This window comes from Phasianus colchicus, chromosome 17 (assembly GCF_987193195.1).
Source record: "Phasianus colchicus chromosome 17, bPhaCol1.hap1.1, whole genome shotgun sequence".
In the NCBI taxonomy this organism is placed as follows: domain Eukaryota; kingdom Metazoa; phylum Chordata; class Aves; order Galliformes; family Phasianidae; genus Phasianus; species Phasianus colchicus.
This window is the reverse complement of record NC_143452.1, coordinates 6,023,892-6,043,262: the sequence shown is the minus strand read 5'-3', so window position 1 is coordinate 6,043,262 and position 19,371 is coordinate 6,023,892. Positions and strand designations below refer to the sequence as shown.

The following is a 19,371-nucleotide window of genomic DNA, read 5'->3' as shown; positions in this document are numbered from 1 at the left end:
TTGAATTGTGAGACTACTTCCATGTTAAGATGCAGGATGCCCTGGGGAGGTATTATAGTATCTCTTGTCTCTGTTTCTCACATTTCAGATTGTCTGCACTGTTACCCAGTAAGGTTTGTCTCGCATGGACAGTGACCCTTCTTTTTGTAAAACATTTTTTTAATTCCTTTTTCTAGATCGAAGCAAAGCTGAGATGGATCTGAAAGAGCTGAGTGAGTCAGTCCAACAGCAGTCCACTCCTGTGCCACTCATTTCACCAAAACGACAGATACGTAGTAGGTTCCAGCTTAATCTTGACAAGACAATAGAGAGTTGTAAAGCACAACTTGGTGAGTATCCCAAGAATACAGTGGAAACCTGGAGCACACATTTGAGAAAATGTTGAGTTGGAGTTTAAAAAAAAAAAAAAAAAAAAAAAAAAGCATTTTCAAATATTGGAACATTAATTTTTTTCACTAAAACAGGAGTAGAGGCTATTTGAACTCTTAGAGGCAAATAAAACTCAACACATCTAAATTAAACTACAGCAAAACCTGACATTTCTGATTTTTGCCAAAAAGCTTTCGTCTTTTGATCTGTTTTTGCACCATTCTGATGTAGATGCTGTGACAGAACTATAATCTTACTATTTGCTTTGTATGCTGAAAAAACAAAGATCTGTGCCTAACTTATGTTTGCTGCACAGATTTGTATATCCAGTCACGAGGGCACTCCCTACTGTTAAAAAGCATTAACACTCTAGCAATTAACTGAAGACTAAAAAATTACAGATTCTCCTTACAAAAGTTATTCAGTCTGAAACTGATTCTTCAAACATGCATAGAAGTAACTGTGGTCAGTTAAATAGTGTTACTAATTTTAAGGTAGTTACTAATCATTCCTGTTAATATTTGCCAGTGTTGGCCCATTGAACAGGGCTAGAGCTTGCAGGTAGTGAAAAAATAGTGTGAAAGGAGGGCTGTTGAATCAAATAAAAATAAGAATTAGAATGTACGGAAGGTAATTCTCACTCCTGATACTGAGATAGGGCTGTAAGGGAGACGCTTATAGCTTAAGGATTGGCAGTTAAGGTAGTGGTACCTATATATTTTGTTCTACTGGGGGCTGGGTTTGGGGTTATGTTTTTTTTTCTTTTCTCTTTGGTAATATCAGTCAGTCTGATATTAGTATGGAATGTACTTTCTTCCCACATTTAGGAATAAATGAAATATCTGAAGCTGTTTATACTGCAGTAGAACACAGTGACTCTGAAGATTCTGAAAAATCTGACACCAGTGACAGTGAATATAGTGATGAGGATCAGAAATCTAAGAATGATCAAGAAGATGGAGAGGATAAGGAAGGTACAAGAAGTGACAAAGAATCATTAACCTTGAAAAAAAAACCTAAGCCCCCTGCACAGAATGAAGATAAGGAGGAACTTAAAAGCACAAGTCCAGAAGTGGAGAAAACAGACGATCCAGTCAAAGAAAAGGCAATTACAGACACTGAAAAAGAATTTTCTGAAAAGGGAAAAAGTTTGCAACATCCTGCAAAAGAAAAACTGAAAGGTAAAGATGAAACAGACTCTCCAACAGTGCATCTAGGACTGGACTCTGATTCTGAGAGTGAACTTGTCATCGATTTGGGAGATGATCATTGTGGGCGTGAAGGACGGAAAAACAAGAAAGAATCAAAAGAACCTCCTCCTAAACAAGATGGTAGGATAAAATTCTTATTATTTTTTCCTTTATCATTGCACTGTTGTTCAAGCCAGAGCTGTAAGCTCTATTTTTGCATTAAGATGGTAAAATATTTGTACTAGAACAATTTTTATGAATGATTTTTCATTCTTGATGAGTGATATTTTCAGTTCCTGTTATAATTTCTGGATTAAGTTAAAAAAAAAAAAAAACAAAACTATTTCATTGAAATTACTTTCAGCAGCATAGAACTATGAATACACATTTGTTCTGTCACAAATTTAGAAATTTGGTTCTGCTTCAGCCACCAGTCAAACGTAAATATATTTCCATAGATGTCCCAAAACCACAGCTGTATAAACACTAGAATTTTTCGGAGATACAAATTGCATGAGTTCCAGTTAAATGCTATAAGGGAGATGGAATCTTTTTTGCTTTTGCAAGAGGGAGAAAGAGCTCTAAACCTTAAGGGAAGGGGGATTATCACCCCAGTGAAGACAGTTATTTGATCAGTGCTAATGTTTCACTGTCAGGCTGTATAACAAGAGAATGGGATATATGGAACAGTCGTCTGTAAGCTCTGGGATGACAGGTGTAAGTGATAACCTAGAAACATCTTAACAAATGATAACCTCTTGTTCTTCCAGAGAAGTCTTACAAGCAGCCAGGATGGGTTATGAAAGGCTTGATTAACATGGTTTATGTCTGTGACATGATGACTGCTTTGTAACTGAGGGAAGGGCTGCGGATGTTGTTCACGTGGGTTTTATAAAGTGTTTGACACTGCCTCCCCCAGTACTGTCCCAGAGAAGCTGGCTGCTTGTGTCCTGAGGAGGTGCAGTTTGCTGGGTGAAGAGCTGGCTGGCTGGGTTCAGAGAGGCCTGGTGGGGGAACTCAGTCCAGCTGGTGATCAATCACCAGTAAGTTTGTGGACCGTACCGCATTAGGTGGGTCTGCTTGGGAGTGGGAAGGCTCTGCAGAAGGATCCTGATGGGCTGGACTGATGGGCCAATCCCATGACATTCAACAAGTCTAAATGTCAAGAGCAGCACTTGGGTTACAACAGCCCCACATGGTGGTACAGGCATGGGGAGGAATGCTTGGAAAGGTGCCAGGCAGAAAAGGACCTGATGATGTTGGCTGGCAGCTGGCTGCACGTGAGCCAGCAGTGTGCCCAGGTGATACTGGTGAGGGCCAGTGGCATCCTGGGCTGCATCAGAACTCATATGGCCAGCAGGGCAAGGGACTTAGCGGTCCCCTTATATTGATGAGACCATGCCCTGAATGCTGTGTTTGGCTTTGGGCCTCCCATTATGAGGAGGATTTTGAGTTGCTCGAGTGTGTGCAGAGAAGAACAACAGCACTGCTAAGGTGAAACAACACAGAAAACAGGAGTTATGAGGAGTGGCTGAGGGAACTGGGATTGTTTAGTCTAGAAAAGAGGAGGTGGCTCTCTGTGATTACCTGAAAGGAAGTTGCGGTGAGGAAGGTATCAGTCTCTTTTATCAGGCCATTAGGACCCAAGGAAACAGTCTCATTTTCACCAGTGGAGATTCAGATTGGATGTAAGAAAGAATTTAGTTGGGGGTGGGGGAATGGTCAGGTATTGAAATGGGATGCCCAGGGAAGTGGTGGAGTCCTAATCCCTGGTGTGGTATTCAAGAGATGTACAGATGTGACGCCTAAGGGACTTGACTGGTGATGGAACATGGTAGGTTGGGTTGGCAGTTGGACTTGGTGATCATGAACTTAGATGAATCTATGGTTCTATTCTAATTCCACTAGAATTTCTATTCTGTGGAAGGTGCATGTGACTCTTCAAAAGTTGATGTGAAATCATGGATCAGATGTGGTGGTGAAAAGTTGACATTAAATTTCGTTTAGTTGTAGGTAAAACTCCACCTTCTTCCAGTACAAGCACCCAGCCCCTGCCAGAAACTCCAGTTCTCACCCGCTCATCGTCCCAGACTCCACCAGCTGGTGTGACTGCAACTACTAGTGCTACTTCTACTGTTAGTGCTCCATCTGCAGCCACTGGAAGCCCTGTGAAAAAGCAGCGGCCTCTGCTGCCTAAGGAAACTGCCCCTGCTGTGCAGCGAGTAGTGTGGAATTCTTCAAATAAGTTTCAGACATCTTCTCAGAAATGGCACATGCAGAAGGTGCAGAGACAGCAGCAACAGCAGCAGAACCAGCAGTCTCAGTCACAGCAACCTCAATCCTCTCAAGGGACAAGATATCAGACAAGACAAGCAGTTAAAGGTATACACTTTCTAACTCAATGTGCCCATGATGCCATAATCCCCCAGTAGTGATGTCAGTGCTCCCAGGCTGCCTAACCAGGAATTCTTCCATATAAACAAAAGCTTAAAGTGTGGTTCTTATTTGATAAATGACTGTGAAATACAGCAACTTACTTCACCATACCTGCTCTTTCTGGTGTGTATTTAGAGTCATGTCTCCTTATTTGAATGACAAAACATTTGTGTGTGTATCTGTAAAATATCTTTGCCATTCTTGGCCATCAGTTTTGAAAGACTAAACTGAATTATTTTCTGATTTACATGATGAAATCATTAATTCTGTTTCAGTTGCATGATTACCGTTGTTACCTCAACATCTACAATCTGGATCCAGTTTTATCTGCCAAGAAGCTGATTTGTACAGGCTTTCCTCCTCCCCCCCCACACAGGGTTAAATCAACGTTTTTAATATTGAGTGCATTGTAGCTATGTTCTGTCATATGATATGCTTAGAAATATCAGATGAAAGCACTCTAGAATATACAGATTTTTTTCTATACTGAATTGACGTTAAATAGTACATAGTTAAATTTAAGAACTACTTTATTTCAGTAATATGTCTTTAAGACACCATCAACTGAGGTCTTTATAAAATGAATTGTTAAAAATAAATTGAAAACTAAGGCAGGTAAGTCATTAGAGATGTAAAGGTGAAGCTCTTCATGTTTTGATTTGTACTCTTATGTTTGAATTACTGTTTTAAGATTATTTGGAATATTGAGCAAGTATGACAAAGCCTTCCTGTTTACTGACTTTCATCCCACTTGAGTTAACTCTATAAATAAATTCTTTGCTTTAATGAGTTAACCTTGTGTTACACTCCTTGCTCTCCAACCAGAGGCTAAGTTTGGGCTGGATGTATTACATTAAACATGTCACAGCACAAAACTAACAATAATTAGTAGCACTAATAACAAATGAATGCAAATAACATCAGGAAGTACAACTAAAATTCTTATTAATGCTCTCTTCAAAAGTAGCTCGCAAGTCTTATTTCTGAAGAAACAAAGTCAGTAATGTACTTTCAAATGGTGGCAAATGAAAATGTTCGAGACAGGCTTATGCTCATTCCTATGCTGCTTTTTGGGAGCTCTCCAAGTTGAGAGGTTGGGAGATGGGATGGGAAAGTCCCAGAATGGGAAGAACAAAGATCAGAGGGAGACTTTTGCACTGACCAGTCTAAACTTGTAAGTTTTGAAGATCTTTGCTATATTGTCTTTAAGCTGTATAATTATATATGAGTTCAGTGGCTGGTCGCTGTAAAATCAATTTGATAAATGGCACAATTGTATAAATAAGAAAAATCTTGAAATTATTTAGGTGCATACATTTAATGAACATTGAAGTTAGAAGTTACCTATTCATTTTCATAATTATTTGTGATTAATGATCTGCTGTATGTTCTTTCCATAGCTGTGCAGCAAAAAGAGATCACCCAGAGCACTTCCACATCAACTATAACTTTGGTTACAAGTACTCAACCTATTTCTATGGTTACCAGTTCTGGATCTGCAAATACACTTTCTTCCTCAGTTAATACAGACTTGCCAATCGCAACAGCTTCAGCTGATGTGGCTGCAGACATTGCTAAATACACTAGCAAAGTAAGTTCTTGAACAAGATTTTCTTAAACTTACTTTTGTAATGAATTTTAAAGTTTTTTAAAATTTCAAATTCTGAAATAAAAAATGTTATTTAGAAACTAACAAACAGTAGGTAGAAGCAGTTAGACTTTGATGGGAGTCTAAGCTATTGTTGTAGAAGCAGCTGAATGCTGTCATTCTAAGCCAGAGGCTAAGCATGGCATGCTCTAGGCTGCCCAGGCACTTCAGACTTTTTCTCGCTCATATTTCCCCATCACTTCTTTGGGTTACGTTGCATTGCATTTTGGACAATTTTTGATATCTCCTCACCATCATATTTACAGTAAGCACTAATAATTCATCATGTGCATTCAGTAAAACACACTCATGCAACTGTTTTAAAACACTGCAAAGCTTCATCAGATTGTAACTTGTCCTAAGTGTGCACTCAAGTATTAAAACTGAAGCTTAGTTGTTAGACAGATGATGTAGTACTTGTAGTGTTATAATGGTGATGGTGGAATGAGGGAGATCAGCTTTTGGTATATTCTCTTAGGTCTTTGGATTAAAACAAAAAGGAGAATACTAGATAAGATTATAAATAAGTATGCAGACATTAAAAGCACCTGAAAACAACAGAATCCTGATAGAAAATGCTTTCTTCTACCTTCTAAAACAGTACTTCAAAAGGAAATTCAGTTAAACATATATATATATATATATATATATATAGGCGCTAATAGTAATACAGGTTCACATTAGAGTGGTTGAAATGCAGTTAAAATGGTTATCTATTAAAAATATATATCTAAAACTTTTATTTGTCTTTCAGATGATGGATGCCATCAAAGGAACGATGACTGAAATATATAACGATCTTTCAAAAAATACCACTGGAAGTACAATAGCTGAGGTTAGTGTAAGACTGAAAAAAAGTCTGTTTAACCTTTAGAAGTTGTAAAAAAGTATTTTATGCATAAAAATACCATGTAATCACATGCTACCATAAGAGTTATATGATTGTGACCATAGATAGAATTCTTCTTTTTAAGTTTGCTGGCCATATTATCATTGTTTTTACTACTAATAAAAGTGTATCCCTGCTAAATGTTGCATTAATTGTCTCCAAAGGTAGTACTTGGTATCTTTAAAGTGTTTTCTTTAAAGCTGACAAAACCAGATTAAACAAAGTGAACTATGAATGAATATGAAACATGAACAAGAGAAAGCTCAGAGTTAAATGTGTAATATTTTGTTTGTTTGTATTAAACAAGACAAGGAAATTGCAGTTTAGAGCAGTAGCGTTCATAGTGAATGAAAAACTCACTTTCCTAAGTCTGGGTGCATTGAAATAAAGGAATCAATCAAATGGCACACAAACAAATACAAGCAAAACTGAGAAACAGATTTTTGATTGTGTTTAGAGAAATTGGAGACCTAACTAATTCTAGATATGAGACCAAGTTGAATTGAAGTGGGTTTTGTTTTCAAACAATCTTGCACTTTTTATGATAGGAAAACCTTCCAAGAAAATAGAATACCTATTGCCCATTATTAAAAAGAAGCCTTAATGTAAGTGATGATCAAGCTCTTTGTTATAGCCTTGGTTTTTTGTATAATAGTTGTGCTATATACTGTACTCTGTCATCACTACTAAATATTAATATTTTAATATTTATTTGTAATATTCAGATTCGACGTTTGAGGATTGAGATAGAAAAGCTTCAGTGGTTACATCAGCAGGAACTCTCAGAAATGAAGCATAATCTGGGTATGAAAATGGCAAATACAAAATCTAAATGCTTGTAGCATACATTGTCTTCATGTTAGATACTACAGATCGTCCATGTGAAGGGTAGAACACCTTGTAGAATGTGCTGTCAATATTAGTGGATATCATTTCAATCCATACACAGATTACTTTTATCTGTGCATAGTAAGCAACAGGTTTCAGCCCTGTGACAGAAATCCAGGCTACAGAGATTTCTGATTGAATGTAACTGTTTTGGTTTTTTTATTTTTTAATGCACCACTGGATAATCTCTTTAGGAGATATTTTATGCTGATTACTTCATACAATTGAAGTATGTAGCTGGCAAATGTTGCTCCAATTTTCAAGAAGGGTAAAAAAGAAGATCCTGGTAATTACAAGCCTGTTGGTGTTACTTCATTTCCTATGTAAAGTTACATAGGAGGTTATTCTTGGAGTTGCTGTAAACACTTTGAAAGGCAATGCAGTTATTGGTTGTCACCAACATGGGTTCACACAATGGGAAAATCCTGCTTAAATTAATTTTGTTTTATGACAAGGTTACCCACCATTGACCAAAGGAAGTTAGTAGGTAGATACTCACAGAATCCAAAGGCAGGAACTGGGAGAATGTAGGACATTATCCAGATTTGAGACCTTCTAAAATACCTGATGGTGCACAAGCTAGGGGACCTGGTGAGGTGCTTCTGGAGGTACAGAAGAAACTGGTAAATTAAGTTGCTAAGCCTCTATCTGTATCATAGAGAAACTGTGGCAGTGAAGTTCTGACAGACTGCGAAAGGGAAAACAACTCCCATTTTTTTAAAAGGGAAAAAGGAAGAGCTGGAGAGCTGCAGGCCAGTCATTTTCACCTCTGTGCCCAGCATCATGGAGTGTAGTAATAAGCAGCCTCTTTAAACTTAGAGAGGATGGAAGACTTTCATTTGCAGAGTGGATATGAAGCAGATATACCTAAGTTTAGGGAATATTTTATTAACTTTCATTTCATGGAGAGGCAAAATTTATTTATCTTTGTATTTTGAGTAGAACTGACAATGGCTGAAATGCGTCAGAGTCTAGAACAAGAACGAGATCGTTTGATTGCTGAAGTGAAGAAGCAACTGGAAATGGAAAAGCAGCAAGCAGTGGATGAAACTAAAAAGAAGCAGTGGTGTGCCAACTGCAAGAAAGAGGCCATTTTTTATTGCTGTTGGAACACTAGCTACTGTGACTATCCCTGCCAACAAGCTCACTGGCCAGAGCATATGAAATCTTGTACACAGTCAGGTAATCTTGCTCTGGGTTGCATGTTTCAGGGGAGAGGTGTAATACACAGTGATTCCGTGTTCTTCATTTGCATGTATGTAGACATGCCTGTTAAGATTGATTGAGGACTGGTGCACAACAGTAGTGGCTGTTCTTTCTTTTTTTTCTTTAGCTACTGCAACACAGCAAGAAACCGATACTGAAATTAACACAGAAACATTAAATAAATCATCCCAGCCCAGTTCAAGTGTGCAGCCTACACCCACGGAAACAGCCAGCACCCCCAAGGAAAAGGACGTTTCAACTGATAAAAGCAAAGAAAGTGTTACAGTGAGTATTGCTGTGGTCACTTCAAACAAAAATAGAGTCCTCTGAAACCTACCCCTCAAGGCCTCCCTGGATCAGCTGGGAATTTATGGCCGTTTGCATATTTCAAAATGTGTGATTTGGGGAATAAGAGAGTTTTGTTGTTTTGTTTGTTTTTTTTTCCCCGTCATCTTGGGAAAAATCTCCTCCTGTCCTCTGGGAATACCCTTTCCCCTGCACTCGTTCCCAATAAGACCTTGTGTTGGCTTGACTCATCCTTCCAGCCAAGAGGGACTGGACCTCTTTCTCTCTCTCTCTCCAGGACCCGTCAGTGTAGCTTCTGGTCTGGATCTTTCGATACAAGTTGCCTTCTGATAAGCAATACTGACTGCAGCACTTCCAAGCCCTTCTTGCCTGGGGGTTCAGAGGCCAAGCTCAAGACCTGCATTCAAATCAACTTACTTTATCACAACAGACTGCCACTAGGGTACCACAATGTTCCATAACACTGATACAGCAATCCACCTGGATCTACAGTTAACGAAGCAGTGTACAATTATGAAATCCTCCATAGCACCTACTCTGATAGTATTCAGTAGGCAAGGATGAGCAAATGCTCCAATAAAAGGGACTTAACATTGCATATATAGAAAATGTTTATAGAGAAGATTCTGCTTTATAGGTAGGGCTTGACTATTAGCAATTTCAGCACCGTTTTTCTTCTGCCCTTGCAAGATTTGTTAAATGAAAAATTTTATGGGGGGGCTTATCCTTCAAACCCTTTACACTTGATCCTCTACATCAGTAGGAGCTTTGTTGTATTTTAAAATATTAAAAGCAAACTAATTTTGTAGTATTGTGATTCCAGCATGATGTCTCATTGAGATAGTTCTTCTAGAATTGGGAAGCATAGTATAATAGAGAGCTGTGTTCATTTCTTGACACTTTTGCTACTGTCTGGTGTTAGATCTCTGGGCTTGACATGTCATCTAAGGGAGTAACTTGGGAAACAGATTAAAAGAAGGGATAAAGGATGTGCTGTCCCACCTGAATTTTGGGGGGAAGTTCTTTGAACTTCTTTGGCTCAGTTGAAGCTCATATGTATTGTCTGTGGCAGTGTGACCTTTGTACTACTGGGAGAAAAGGGGATCAGAGAAAATCAGTTGCCTAAAACTTTGGCCAGGGAATATTCCAGTTATGCTAATCTGGAATTGCTTTCACATAGGTATTCTACCTGAAACATCATGCTGTATACATTGATCATGTTCATAATTTGAATTTTGTTTTATAAACAAAGAATTAACCTGTGAATTCATTAAGATACAAATTTTTTTAGCACAAAGAAAACATCCAACATAAATTTCATATAGTAATAATAATGACTAGGTGGAATTCATGTAAAAGCTGAGACTTTTACTGAGGTTGCCTGTGCTGTCTCTGCAGATAGCAACAGGTGTGACAAGCAACCAGCCTATAAAACTGGTCCAGGTACCGCAGACCACCACCTATATCCAACTACTCAACCCTCAATTGTAAGTACTATGTCATCATTTAAAGTCTGCAGTAGTACTGTTCCTGGCATTAAAATTGCACAGTATTTTTGGGGGGTTGTCTCCATTTGCTGTTCTATTAAGATATGAATTCACTGGTGTAGTTTCAATTTGCAGTGCAAAATGTCCTATTTTGCTGTGCAACATTCCACCCTTCCATTTCATCACTGATTATTACAAGGATTCAGAAGCTCTCCTTAAGAACAGCTAAGGCACTGAGGATAGTCAGACTTCCATTTTACATTATTGTGTTAGTTATTTGTCCGTTTCATGTATATACTTGAACACAACATCAATGTAAATATATAGAATTCATTTAAAATATCTTTTAAATATCTTTTTTGTCTATGGTATCCTAAAGAGATTTAACGAATTCTGAGCTATGCTTGATATTTCCATGACATCTCAGTAACTATGAAAGAAAAATATGCATTCATCAATAGTCTATCTCCCATGCAGTCTTGCACATTAGCGTTGTGAAATTGAGAAATAGCATTGAATTCAGACCTGTTTTTTGCCATTGAAAACTTAACCAAGGACACTTGAATACCCTTTTATCAATCACTGGAGATGGGACAGCAGTGAGGTTTGTTTTTTATGTTTTGCATACCACAGTATCACATTCTTTCAGTGTGATATTCGTTCATGTTCTGCAGTGTTCGCTTCACTGTCAGCGTGGCATCTGAGCTGACCTCCTACCAAAAAGAAAAATGCTGATACTGCACTGGTAACTGAACTGCATGCCTTGTCTCGAGCAGTGGGCTCAGCTAAGCAGCCCATGTTTAGGTAACTTCAGTTAATTTTCTGACTGAAGTTAGGTAATAGAAGTTCGATTTTGATATTGTGAGTGTGAGGCCCAATTAGCTAAGTCATTGACTTTCTTTTGCTTTGTTTACACACACAGACATGCATGCACCCCCACTAGCTGCAACGTTTACACACCTGTATGTAGGAATACGTGCATCTCCACATGTACAATGCAGTGTTTCATAGCCATCACATTTGACAGAAAAAAATTATTGCTCATAGTGGATATCATCAAGTGGCTGACTTGTCACATTCCTAAGCATTTATACTCAACTCGTTTGTCTCAACTGAGAGCACAGTGCACCTTTGCAGGATTGGCCCTAAGCTGTTTGAACTGAATTGCCGTAACAAGGCTTTGTGTGTTTGCAATCAAATAGCAAGCTTCAAAGAAGTTAGGCGCTCTTGTGAATAGTTGAGAGGTTCTAAGATCGTAAGGTGGTTTCATGTAACATTCAGAAAAATGGCAGTAACCTTCATCAGTTTTCTGTAATACAAAGTGTTGAGTAATGTGAAGCGTAAGTGGAACGTCTGAAGGTTTCAACCTTTATTTGTGCATGTTTGAAACGTTGTACACATTTGCATTAGCCTTGCACAGCTACAGACACCTCTGTACTCTAATGATTGCACGTGCAATTTAAATAATTTTAAACCTTAATGCATGTTTAATATGTATGCAAAATGTACAAATGTGAAAAGCTGGCAGAGGTGGAAAATTTACCTCTCAGGGAATGATCCTAACACATTTAAGGAGTCTTGCACATTCCATATCCCGCTCACTCTAATAACTGAAACTTAATTTTTTCATTTGTGTAAGTGTGTATATGTAAAAGACAGCTGTGGCAACCTGAATTTTCCTACCTGTAGTGCTAACAGTGATGTACATAATGGCTTCTTTAGAGTTCAATTTGCACTTTGTTTCCCACTAGGCATTTCCTCCCTCTGAACAACTTTCAGTGTATCTTCTGGGTGCCGTTTCCACTGAACCCTCTTTACACCTCTAAAATCCATTATCAAATGACATTAACCTTGAATTTATTCAGAGAACTGATTTCACATTTGGGTTTTATTCTTTTTGCAGTTAAAATGTCATAAACATTTAAATTCATCATCTTTGCATTCCAGGGAATGGAGTGAGTAGGCTTCAGGAAGGCACAGATTTTGTCACAAAGGAGCTGATCAACACTAGGCTGTAATCCATCTCAGTAGGGATATTCTCAATCTTTTCTGAATACCATCAAGACACTAATGTGGTTTCTTAAATTTATGGGGGGAAACACAGGGCTTCAGTGAAGTTGTGTTGTTCTTCCACATTTGCTCTGGAAGCTTACACTAATCTTAAGGGGGCGTCCTGGGAGTCCCTTTCAGATTTCACAAATTCTCACTCTTGTTTCTTCCACAAAACGTTGTGAACTGAAATGGATGCATTTGTTTGATCACCAGTTGTCCATCACTGGCATTGTATCAAAACGTACTTGCAGTTCGTGTGGCATAAACGTTTCTAAGCTTTCTCACGTTTTTGTAGGAAGGTTAAGATACAGATTTAAGATTCAATAAATCCTTTTCCAGATGTTCTAGAGTGATGTGACATTGACCAGATTGTTTAACGTTCTTGTGCCTTTGTCTCTGCATCCGTAGAATCCATTTCTACCCATAGGGATGTCCTGAAACTTCATTTGTTAAGATTTATAGGTCATAATCTGTATGATGGAAGTGAAAAGTTTATTCTATATTAGTATTTTTACAGGGAGTGTAAGACAATTCCCAGTAATGCTGATGTTTTTGTTATCAATTTGTGCAAAACTTTAAGTACTTTTTTGTTGAAATGGATGTTCTTTGTTCTCTTCTGTGTAGACTGAACGCATGGGGGAATTCCTTTGGTGGTAGGGGGGGGAGGGGAAGATGTAAGGGATATACTTATAAACAAGGGTATTTTTGTACTCCAGGTTGATTTGTTGGAACTTTTTCAAATGACAAAGGATTTTCTTAGCCCTTTTTCCTCTTCCTGTGAATTTATTTGGGGAAAATACATAACTGGATGTAGAAGCTTTGAAAACCTAATTCTCCAAGCATAGGTAGAGCGTGTACATTACCTATAGGAACAGCTGGTCCCAGTAATTATAAAGCAACAATTATACAGAAAAAAAAAAAAAACCCTCTTGGCTACAGGAAAGTAATATATACTACTTTCTGCCTTGGTAATATTGTGGTAATTAAGGTATTAATCCTTGCACAAAATTGGAGCTTGTTCTGGATTTTCCCTGGACAATAAATCTCTATTTCTGTGGTCATGTTTATATGACCTTTAACATAACAATATGTTTCTCTTGGTTTCAATCCACAGACCATTCCTGTAGTGGTAAGTCCTTCTGCTGGGACAGTGGCAATGAGAACTGGAGTTCAGTATGTTCAGACCACAATGCCAGTCCAAGTACGAAGAGTCTAACTGCTAACGAGAAGTCCATACAATTGTTGGAATATATAAATCTAATAGAAATGTGAAAAATAAACACAGTTCTTTGGATTAACCTCAAAGGTTCAGACTTAAGCTTTGTATAAGTGTACAAAGCATTAACTACACTACATTAATGTAAAGCATTAGCGCTGGCTTAGAAAAGCTGAGGACAGGTAAGATCCGTGTTAAATCTCTGCCTCTTTTGTAAATAATGTACAATTTGTGGATGTCATTAAAGTTAGAGTACCATCTCCTTTTTATATTTGTATTGACTTTAACTTATAAAGAGTGTTTGAAGTTGGAAAAGAAAGGTTTAAAGCAGCCTTATCACAAGCTAACACTGAAAACTGGTCTGGGAAAATGGCAGTTATGCATCAAATAATATAACCTGAAGAATCTGAACAACTCGATTTGCTTTTGGATGAGAACAATTTCTGCACTTTGAAACTCTTGTAGAATTTCAACCAAACGATGAAGGCTATATTTCTTTCTGTTAATTGCATTAGGCCAATTATGACACTTCCCATCTGCGGACCTGAGATACGTAAAGATTTACATTACATTGTTTTTTACAGTGACCAGACTGTTAAAATTGTTTACAAGAAACAAGTTAAAATTTTATTCAGATTGATATCTGAAAAGTTGCAAAGTGTAACACCAGCTTGTTGGGTAGGGCAGCATCGTTTCTTATCGTTGATACCACAGATGAGAGGGGTTTTTTTCCTATTCTTCACTGTTCAATTTTTTATTTTTATTTTTATTTTTTATTTTAATCCTCTAACAAGGACTATGAAAAGCTTTTCACGTGGAACAAGAGCTAGGGTGTGGAGAAGAGCATGGATCAGGAAACATGGGCAAAGGACTTCTGATGCTGGGCCAGAGCATGTATTATTTATATGATGGAATTTATGTTTTTATGTAAGCATGAAACAGTACAGTATGAGAGAAAGTAACCCATGAAAATGCTGTCTGTTACACTTATACTGTAGTATCATTTTGTATGTTGTGTAAAACGAAAGCATTGAACAAAGCAAAGGTGATGTATGTATATGAGAAAATTAATGTATGATATCATTCCAGTACATTCTGTTGTACATTTTAGTCATGTTGATTTTTCCCATTGTTTATAAAAGAATGCGGTCTGTACAGTCTCCAGCTAGAACCCATATTAGAGGGGAAAAAGTATTAGAAGAAAAAGGCGAGAACAATATTCGTGAATTGCAGTTGTGTCAAAAATAGCCTAGCTGGCCTTATTTGTGAAGCATAATTGCTTTTAGCATATGGAAGTATTTTTTCACATTTTCTTTGTATAAAATTTGTATTAAACTTAAATATCTTTTTTGAAAATTGTGTTTCTTCGTGACTAAGAGAGGTGACACATGGTCTGCTTTGGGTTTCTCGGTGTTTCAAGAAACTTCACAGCTTTTTATTAAACAGTTTTAGAAAAGTGTTTTGTGTTCCTGGATTTCCAGTTGCATTCAGTCTGGAGTTTTGTACGTATGATTTTTATTAGTAGAAGAGGCTTGTTGTGTAACACTGACTTGCCTTTGCATTGGGGCTGGATGGAAAGGATGGATGTGCGGAGTCTTGTTCAGTGTATCTGAGTTGAGATGGGGGCTTCCATGGTGAGCAGCGTTGTAGTCCTGCAATAGGGCATGAACTGGGGCGAGACTGCTGTGTGTCTTAGTGATCTGGTAGAAGAAACAGAGGGAACTAATGAAATGTTCCTTATACAATCATACTGTGACTGCTCTCTTCAAGTTCCTACTCCTGTCGTTATTTTGTTACGTGCATCTATAAAACAGATGAAGTTAATGTTCCCAGTGCTACTGTTTAAAGAGAAGCACAAATATTGGAAGCTTGAAACGGTGTTTTGAAATGTAGCTGGAATGTTGGGTTAATAACCTTGTGACCTCTATCACTGAAGTGTGTTCCTGTGTTTGGAAGAAAAAGAAGGGAGATGAACAATTCAGAAAGAGCGGTAGGAAATGGCAGTGCTTTCTGGAGCCTCTGTGTCAGTGATTTTTTTTTTTTCTTTTTAAGTTTTAATAAGTATTGTTTTTTTCTTTCACGTGGAATAGTGGGTGACCAGATCCCAGTGAAGAGTTATCAGGCCAAGATCAAGGTGTCTCAGATACTTTGGTGACTGCAATTTTTCCCATTTTAGCTGGTTATGGTGTTTTTTTTGTTTGCTCATTTTTTGTGGGCTTTTGTTTGTTTATTTATTTATTTTTCCCTGAAGATTTTAACTAAAAGTGAAGGAAGAACATATCCCTGGTTTGGACATACAGGGGGAAATGACACTGATGTGATACGAATGTAAAGGATAGGCTCCTGCTTTAATGAATTACCACAACCATCTCACTTGTATATAGAATAACCTCTATCCTGTGGATTGCATCTCTTTCACTTGGGAGCTGAGTTTGGGAACAATTAGTGGGCTGGGTCTGGAATGTTACTTTGTTCTGATTGTAGACTTCCTGATTTTCTGCTCAGTCCTGGACTAAAGACAGACTCCAGCCTGGAGGGGCTTTGCTTGGATTGTGGTGACTCCAGGGGGTGATGCTGATCCTTAGGTTTCAGCTGCTGGGGGCAGGATGCAGTGTGACTAATGAGAAGCCTCTGGGGTCATATGTTATCTTGGGAAAACTTCACCCATCAGCTGCAGGCAATGGATAAACCTCAGGTTTTCTATCTTCTCTTATAACCTAAGAGGCACGTGGGTGCATTACTGCTGGTTTCTCTGGTTTGGGGGACAACATTATCTTTTCTTGGAGCTTGAGCTTAGAAATTTCTGTACTTCCATTCTTACTTGAGCCTTCACTTAGATAGGAAGAGGGGAGATTGATGCTGGTGTTCTTTATCAGTGCCAGTTGAATCCAAAACTTTACCAAGCAGTGGCAATATTTTTCTAGCTTTAATGCAGCTTCAGGAATCCTCCACTGTTCAGAAAGTGTGTCCTAACGTAGCATTCAGGATGCTCTGAGGTTTTGTTTTAGTCCCCAAATGGTCTGGATGGAGCTTACCATAGCAGTCCTTTCAGAGTCCAAGGCTTTCATTCTCCTTGGCACTGGTAGGTCAGTTCAATAAGGTGTGCTCAGTCTAGGCTAATTCACATCCTGCTAAATGTGCTTTTTTTACTGTCCTTTACTCAGAGATGTGGAGACATGCCACCAAAGTCCTTCTGAATGATTACTCTTGCTTTGTGTAAATGATAGAAGATAGTTGTTAAAGGCAATTGTACAGCTGCACATCCTCTGAAGGCATTTTAGAAACAGTGAGATTTCTGTTCTCCTTCCTTTTGTAAAAGTTATTGTTATGCTACCTTTGTGCTTGCTCGGTGTCCAGTCTGTCAGCTTCACTATGCTTGCTTCATCTGTCCAGTCGTATCTCCTACAGGAAAATAGTGAAATGCTAACAATTGTTGTTTAGCTCACAGCAGGTAAGATGGCAGTGACTCCAGGGTTTTGAGATGGACTGCACCAGACCAGGGTTTGTTGCTCAGCTGCGTAGAGGCTTATGCTGAAGCCCAGCTGCCCTCTTGTGGTTAAACGTGAGAACTTGCAAGGAAAAAATTCAGTATGGGAAACCGGTAAAACAATTGCAACGTGCTCTTCCATCCCCAGCAATGAAGTACACTTTTGCAACAATTTTCTTGGCAGTTCTGTGGTTATGTGACAAAATTCTATTCTGTTATTTCAGATCTGGTTAATGATGTGACTGAGCAAGGATTTTATGCTGTGACATTGTGTGCAAACAGGTGAAAATGCTAAGCAAAGTGTGCGTGTGTTCTCTTGGGCCTTGTGTACATTTGTGAGTAAAAAGCTGTTATGGATGTGTTCACAGGAACGTACAAATGCTGAGCAAAGCCTGTGTGTGTGTGTGTGTGTGTTTTCCACGTGTGTTCATGTGTAAAAAAAGCTGTTACAGATACCTTCCTGCCATCAGATTCTCTGGAACAGTGAACCTTGATTGTGCTGCTCTAGTGAGAGACCAACACCTGTAACTGTGCCTGGAAGGGAGAGGCATGCACAGCCTGACAAACAGGCACTCCTAATGCTGTTAACTGTGGGTAAGTGAAAATCGTTAGCTGGGAAAATATGGAGAACTCAGTTACAGTAATGGTAAGTGGAGCACCAGCAGGCACTAAGAGAGCAAAATCCTGCTAAGAAGTACGGAGGTAGAAACAAGAGCGCTTGGCTTGAGAATCTCTAAGTACGTTCAGAAAGCAAAATCAATGAAACCTCAGGGGGAAAAATCAGTACTCGACTCAAATAAGGCAGATGTTAGATTTGGAATATCAAGCAAGAGCAATTAGCTGATTGACAGGGTGCTAAAAGCTGATGTCTTGCTTTCTTACAAGTCTGACATTCCTGGCATTTGTTTCAGAGGCTTTATTTGTAGGTGTGCTTGTCTTGCCAGCATCTGTCAGTTCTCCATTGAGTTTGGTTCCCTTGACTTGAGATAAAACTTCCTACCTGGAACATTCACGCAGCTGGAAAAGCTCAAGGGAGAAATTCTGCTGGATTTCCCTCCTGGCAGGCACTGAGACAATCAACAGCTTTGCTAGAGAAATCACACTGTAATTTGTTTTGTGTTGTACTCAGCCTGAAGAGCAGTTTTTTGCAAAAGCCTCCACAGCATGCACTTACAGGATGGTTTTGTTTGTGCCTGTTGTTGACAAGCGTGGCTAATGTATTTTAAAGGTGCTTCATAGCTGCTAATTTTTGAGCCAAATTCTGAGATGAGATTCTCTCTCTTAGTCCTGTGGAAAATCCCCTCTCAGATCTAGCAATCAATCTGTTTCTTGAGGTAAGTGTTTGTAGAACTTAGGAGTCTTGGCTCAAGACTTGTGTAGCACTCATGTAAGACTCTTAACTTGTATGATGCTTGTATGTTTGATCTTGATTCACTTGATAGATACGGAGATTGTATTACTTTTGCTTCTCTCCCTCTAACATCTTGCCCCAGTAAGGCTGTGATCCTTCTGAGGTTATTTGGTGCAAGCAAGAGAGTAGTTGTTTTGAAAGTGAATCAGAGACCTAACCGAACCCAAAGAATTGAAATATTTTGACAGCAGGAATTAACTGTGCAGTTCAGCAGAAGTCCTAAAGCTGAAGCTTGCTTGTAGATATATTTATTTACATAAAAATAAATACGCACACCTGCAGTATTTGTTTACGCTGTATCCTTCGCAAGACAAGTTGGTTCTGAATGTCTGTGTTCTCTCCCAGAGGACACAGCCACTTTTTGCCCCACCAACAAATAGGACGGGGTAGGCTGTGTTCAGAGCACTTCTAGTCCAACTCAGCCTTGAGACAGGGAGTGTGTTCTCCATGTACCACTAGATGTGGTGGAGAGAAGTGGCTGGAGAGAAGAGAAGGCAGGTAATCTAGTCCCCAAAATGTAAACTTTTCTTTTTTATTTAATGCCTTTCACTCATCACAGGGTACTTTTTTCTCACCCAAACTGAGATGGCAGCATAAGGCACCATGTAGACACATGCACAATCCACAGACCATCCAAGTAAGATTTAAAAACGCAGCTATGGTTCTTACCAACAGTCCCATGTGTCCTTATTATAAATGTACACAATGTGATTTTCTCCAGATATCATCCTGGAAGAATGAATTCTTAATTTAGAATGGCAGGACTTTCCCCACCCACCCACCCCA

The 19,371-nt window shown here is 38.6% G+C and overlaps 1 protein-coding gene across 9 annotated transcripts in view; it reads left to right on the top strand.

Annotated features, from left to right (window-relative positions):
* The window catches only part of ZMYND8 (zinc finger MYND-type containing 8), a 56,445-nt gene extending 37,091 nt beyond the window's left edge, over positions 1–19,354 (top strand). For 3 of the 9 annotated variants that reach the window (XM_090152179.1, XM_090152180.1, XM_090152175.1), the window contains exons 13-22: positions 177–329; positions 1,197–1,700; positions 3,567–3,941; positions 5,396–5,586; positions 6,398–6,478; positions 7,258–7,336; positions 8,363–8,602; positions 8,754–8,911; positions 10,331–10,419; positions 11,094–13,695. In XM_090152179.1, the coding sequence (XP_090008305.1) occupies positions 177–329; positions 1,197–1,700; positions 3,567–3,941; positions 5,396–5,586; positions 6,398–6,478; positions 7,258–7,336; positions 8,363–8,602; positions 8,754–8,911; positions 10,331–10,419; positions 11,094–11,154 (1,931 nt within the window). In that variant the 3' untranslated portion in view covers positions 11,155–13,695. Of the gene's footprint in view, positions 1–176; positions 330–1,196; positions 1,701–3,566; positions 3,942–5,395; positions 5,587–6,397; positions 6,479–7,257; positions 7,337–8,362; positions 8,603–8,753; positions 8,912–9,209; positions 10,420–11,093 lie in introns of those variants that run through there. The other 6 variants (XR_016471952.1, XR_016471953.1, XR_016471955.1 and 3 more) reach the window with 6 other exon arrangements.
* The last annotated feature ends 17 nt before the right edge of the window (positions 19,355–19,371 follow it).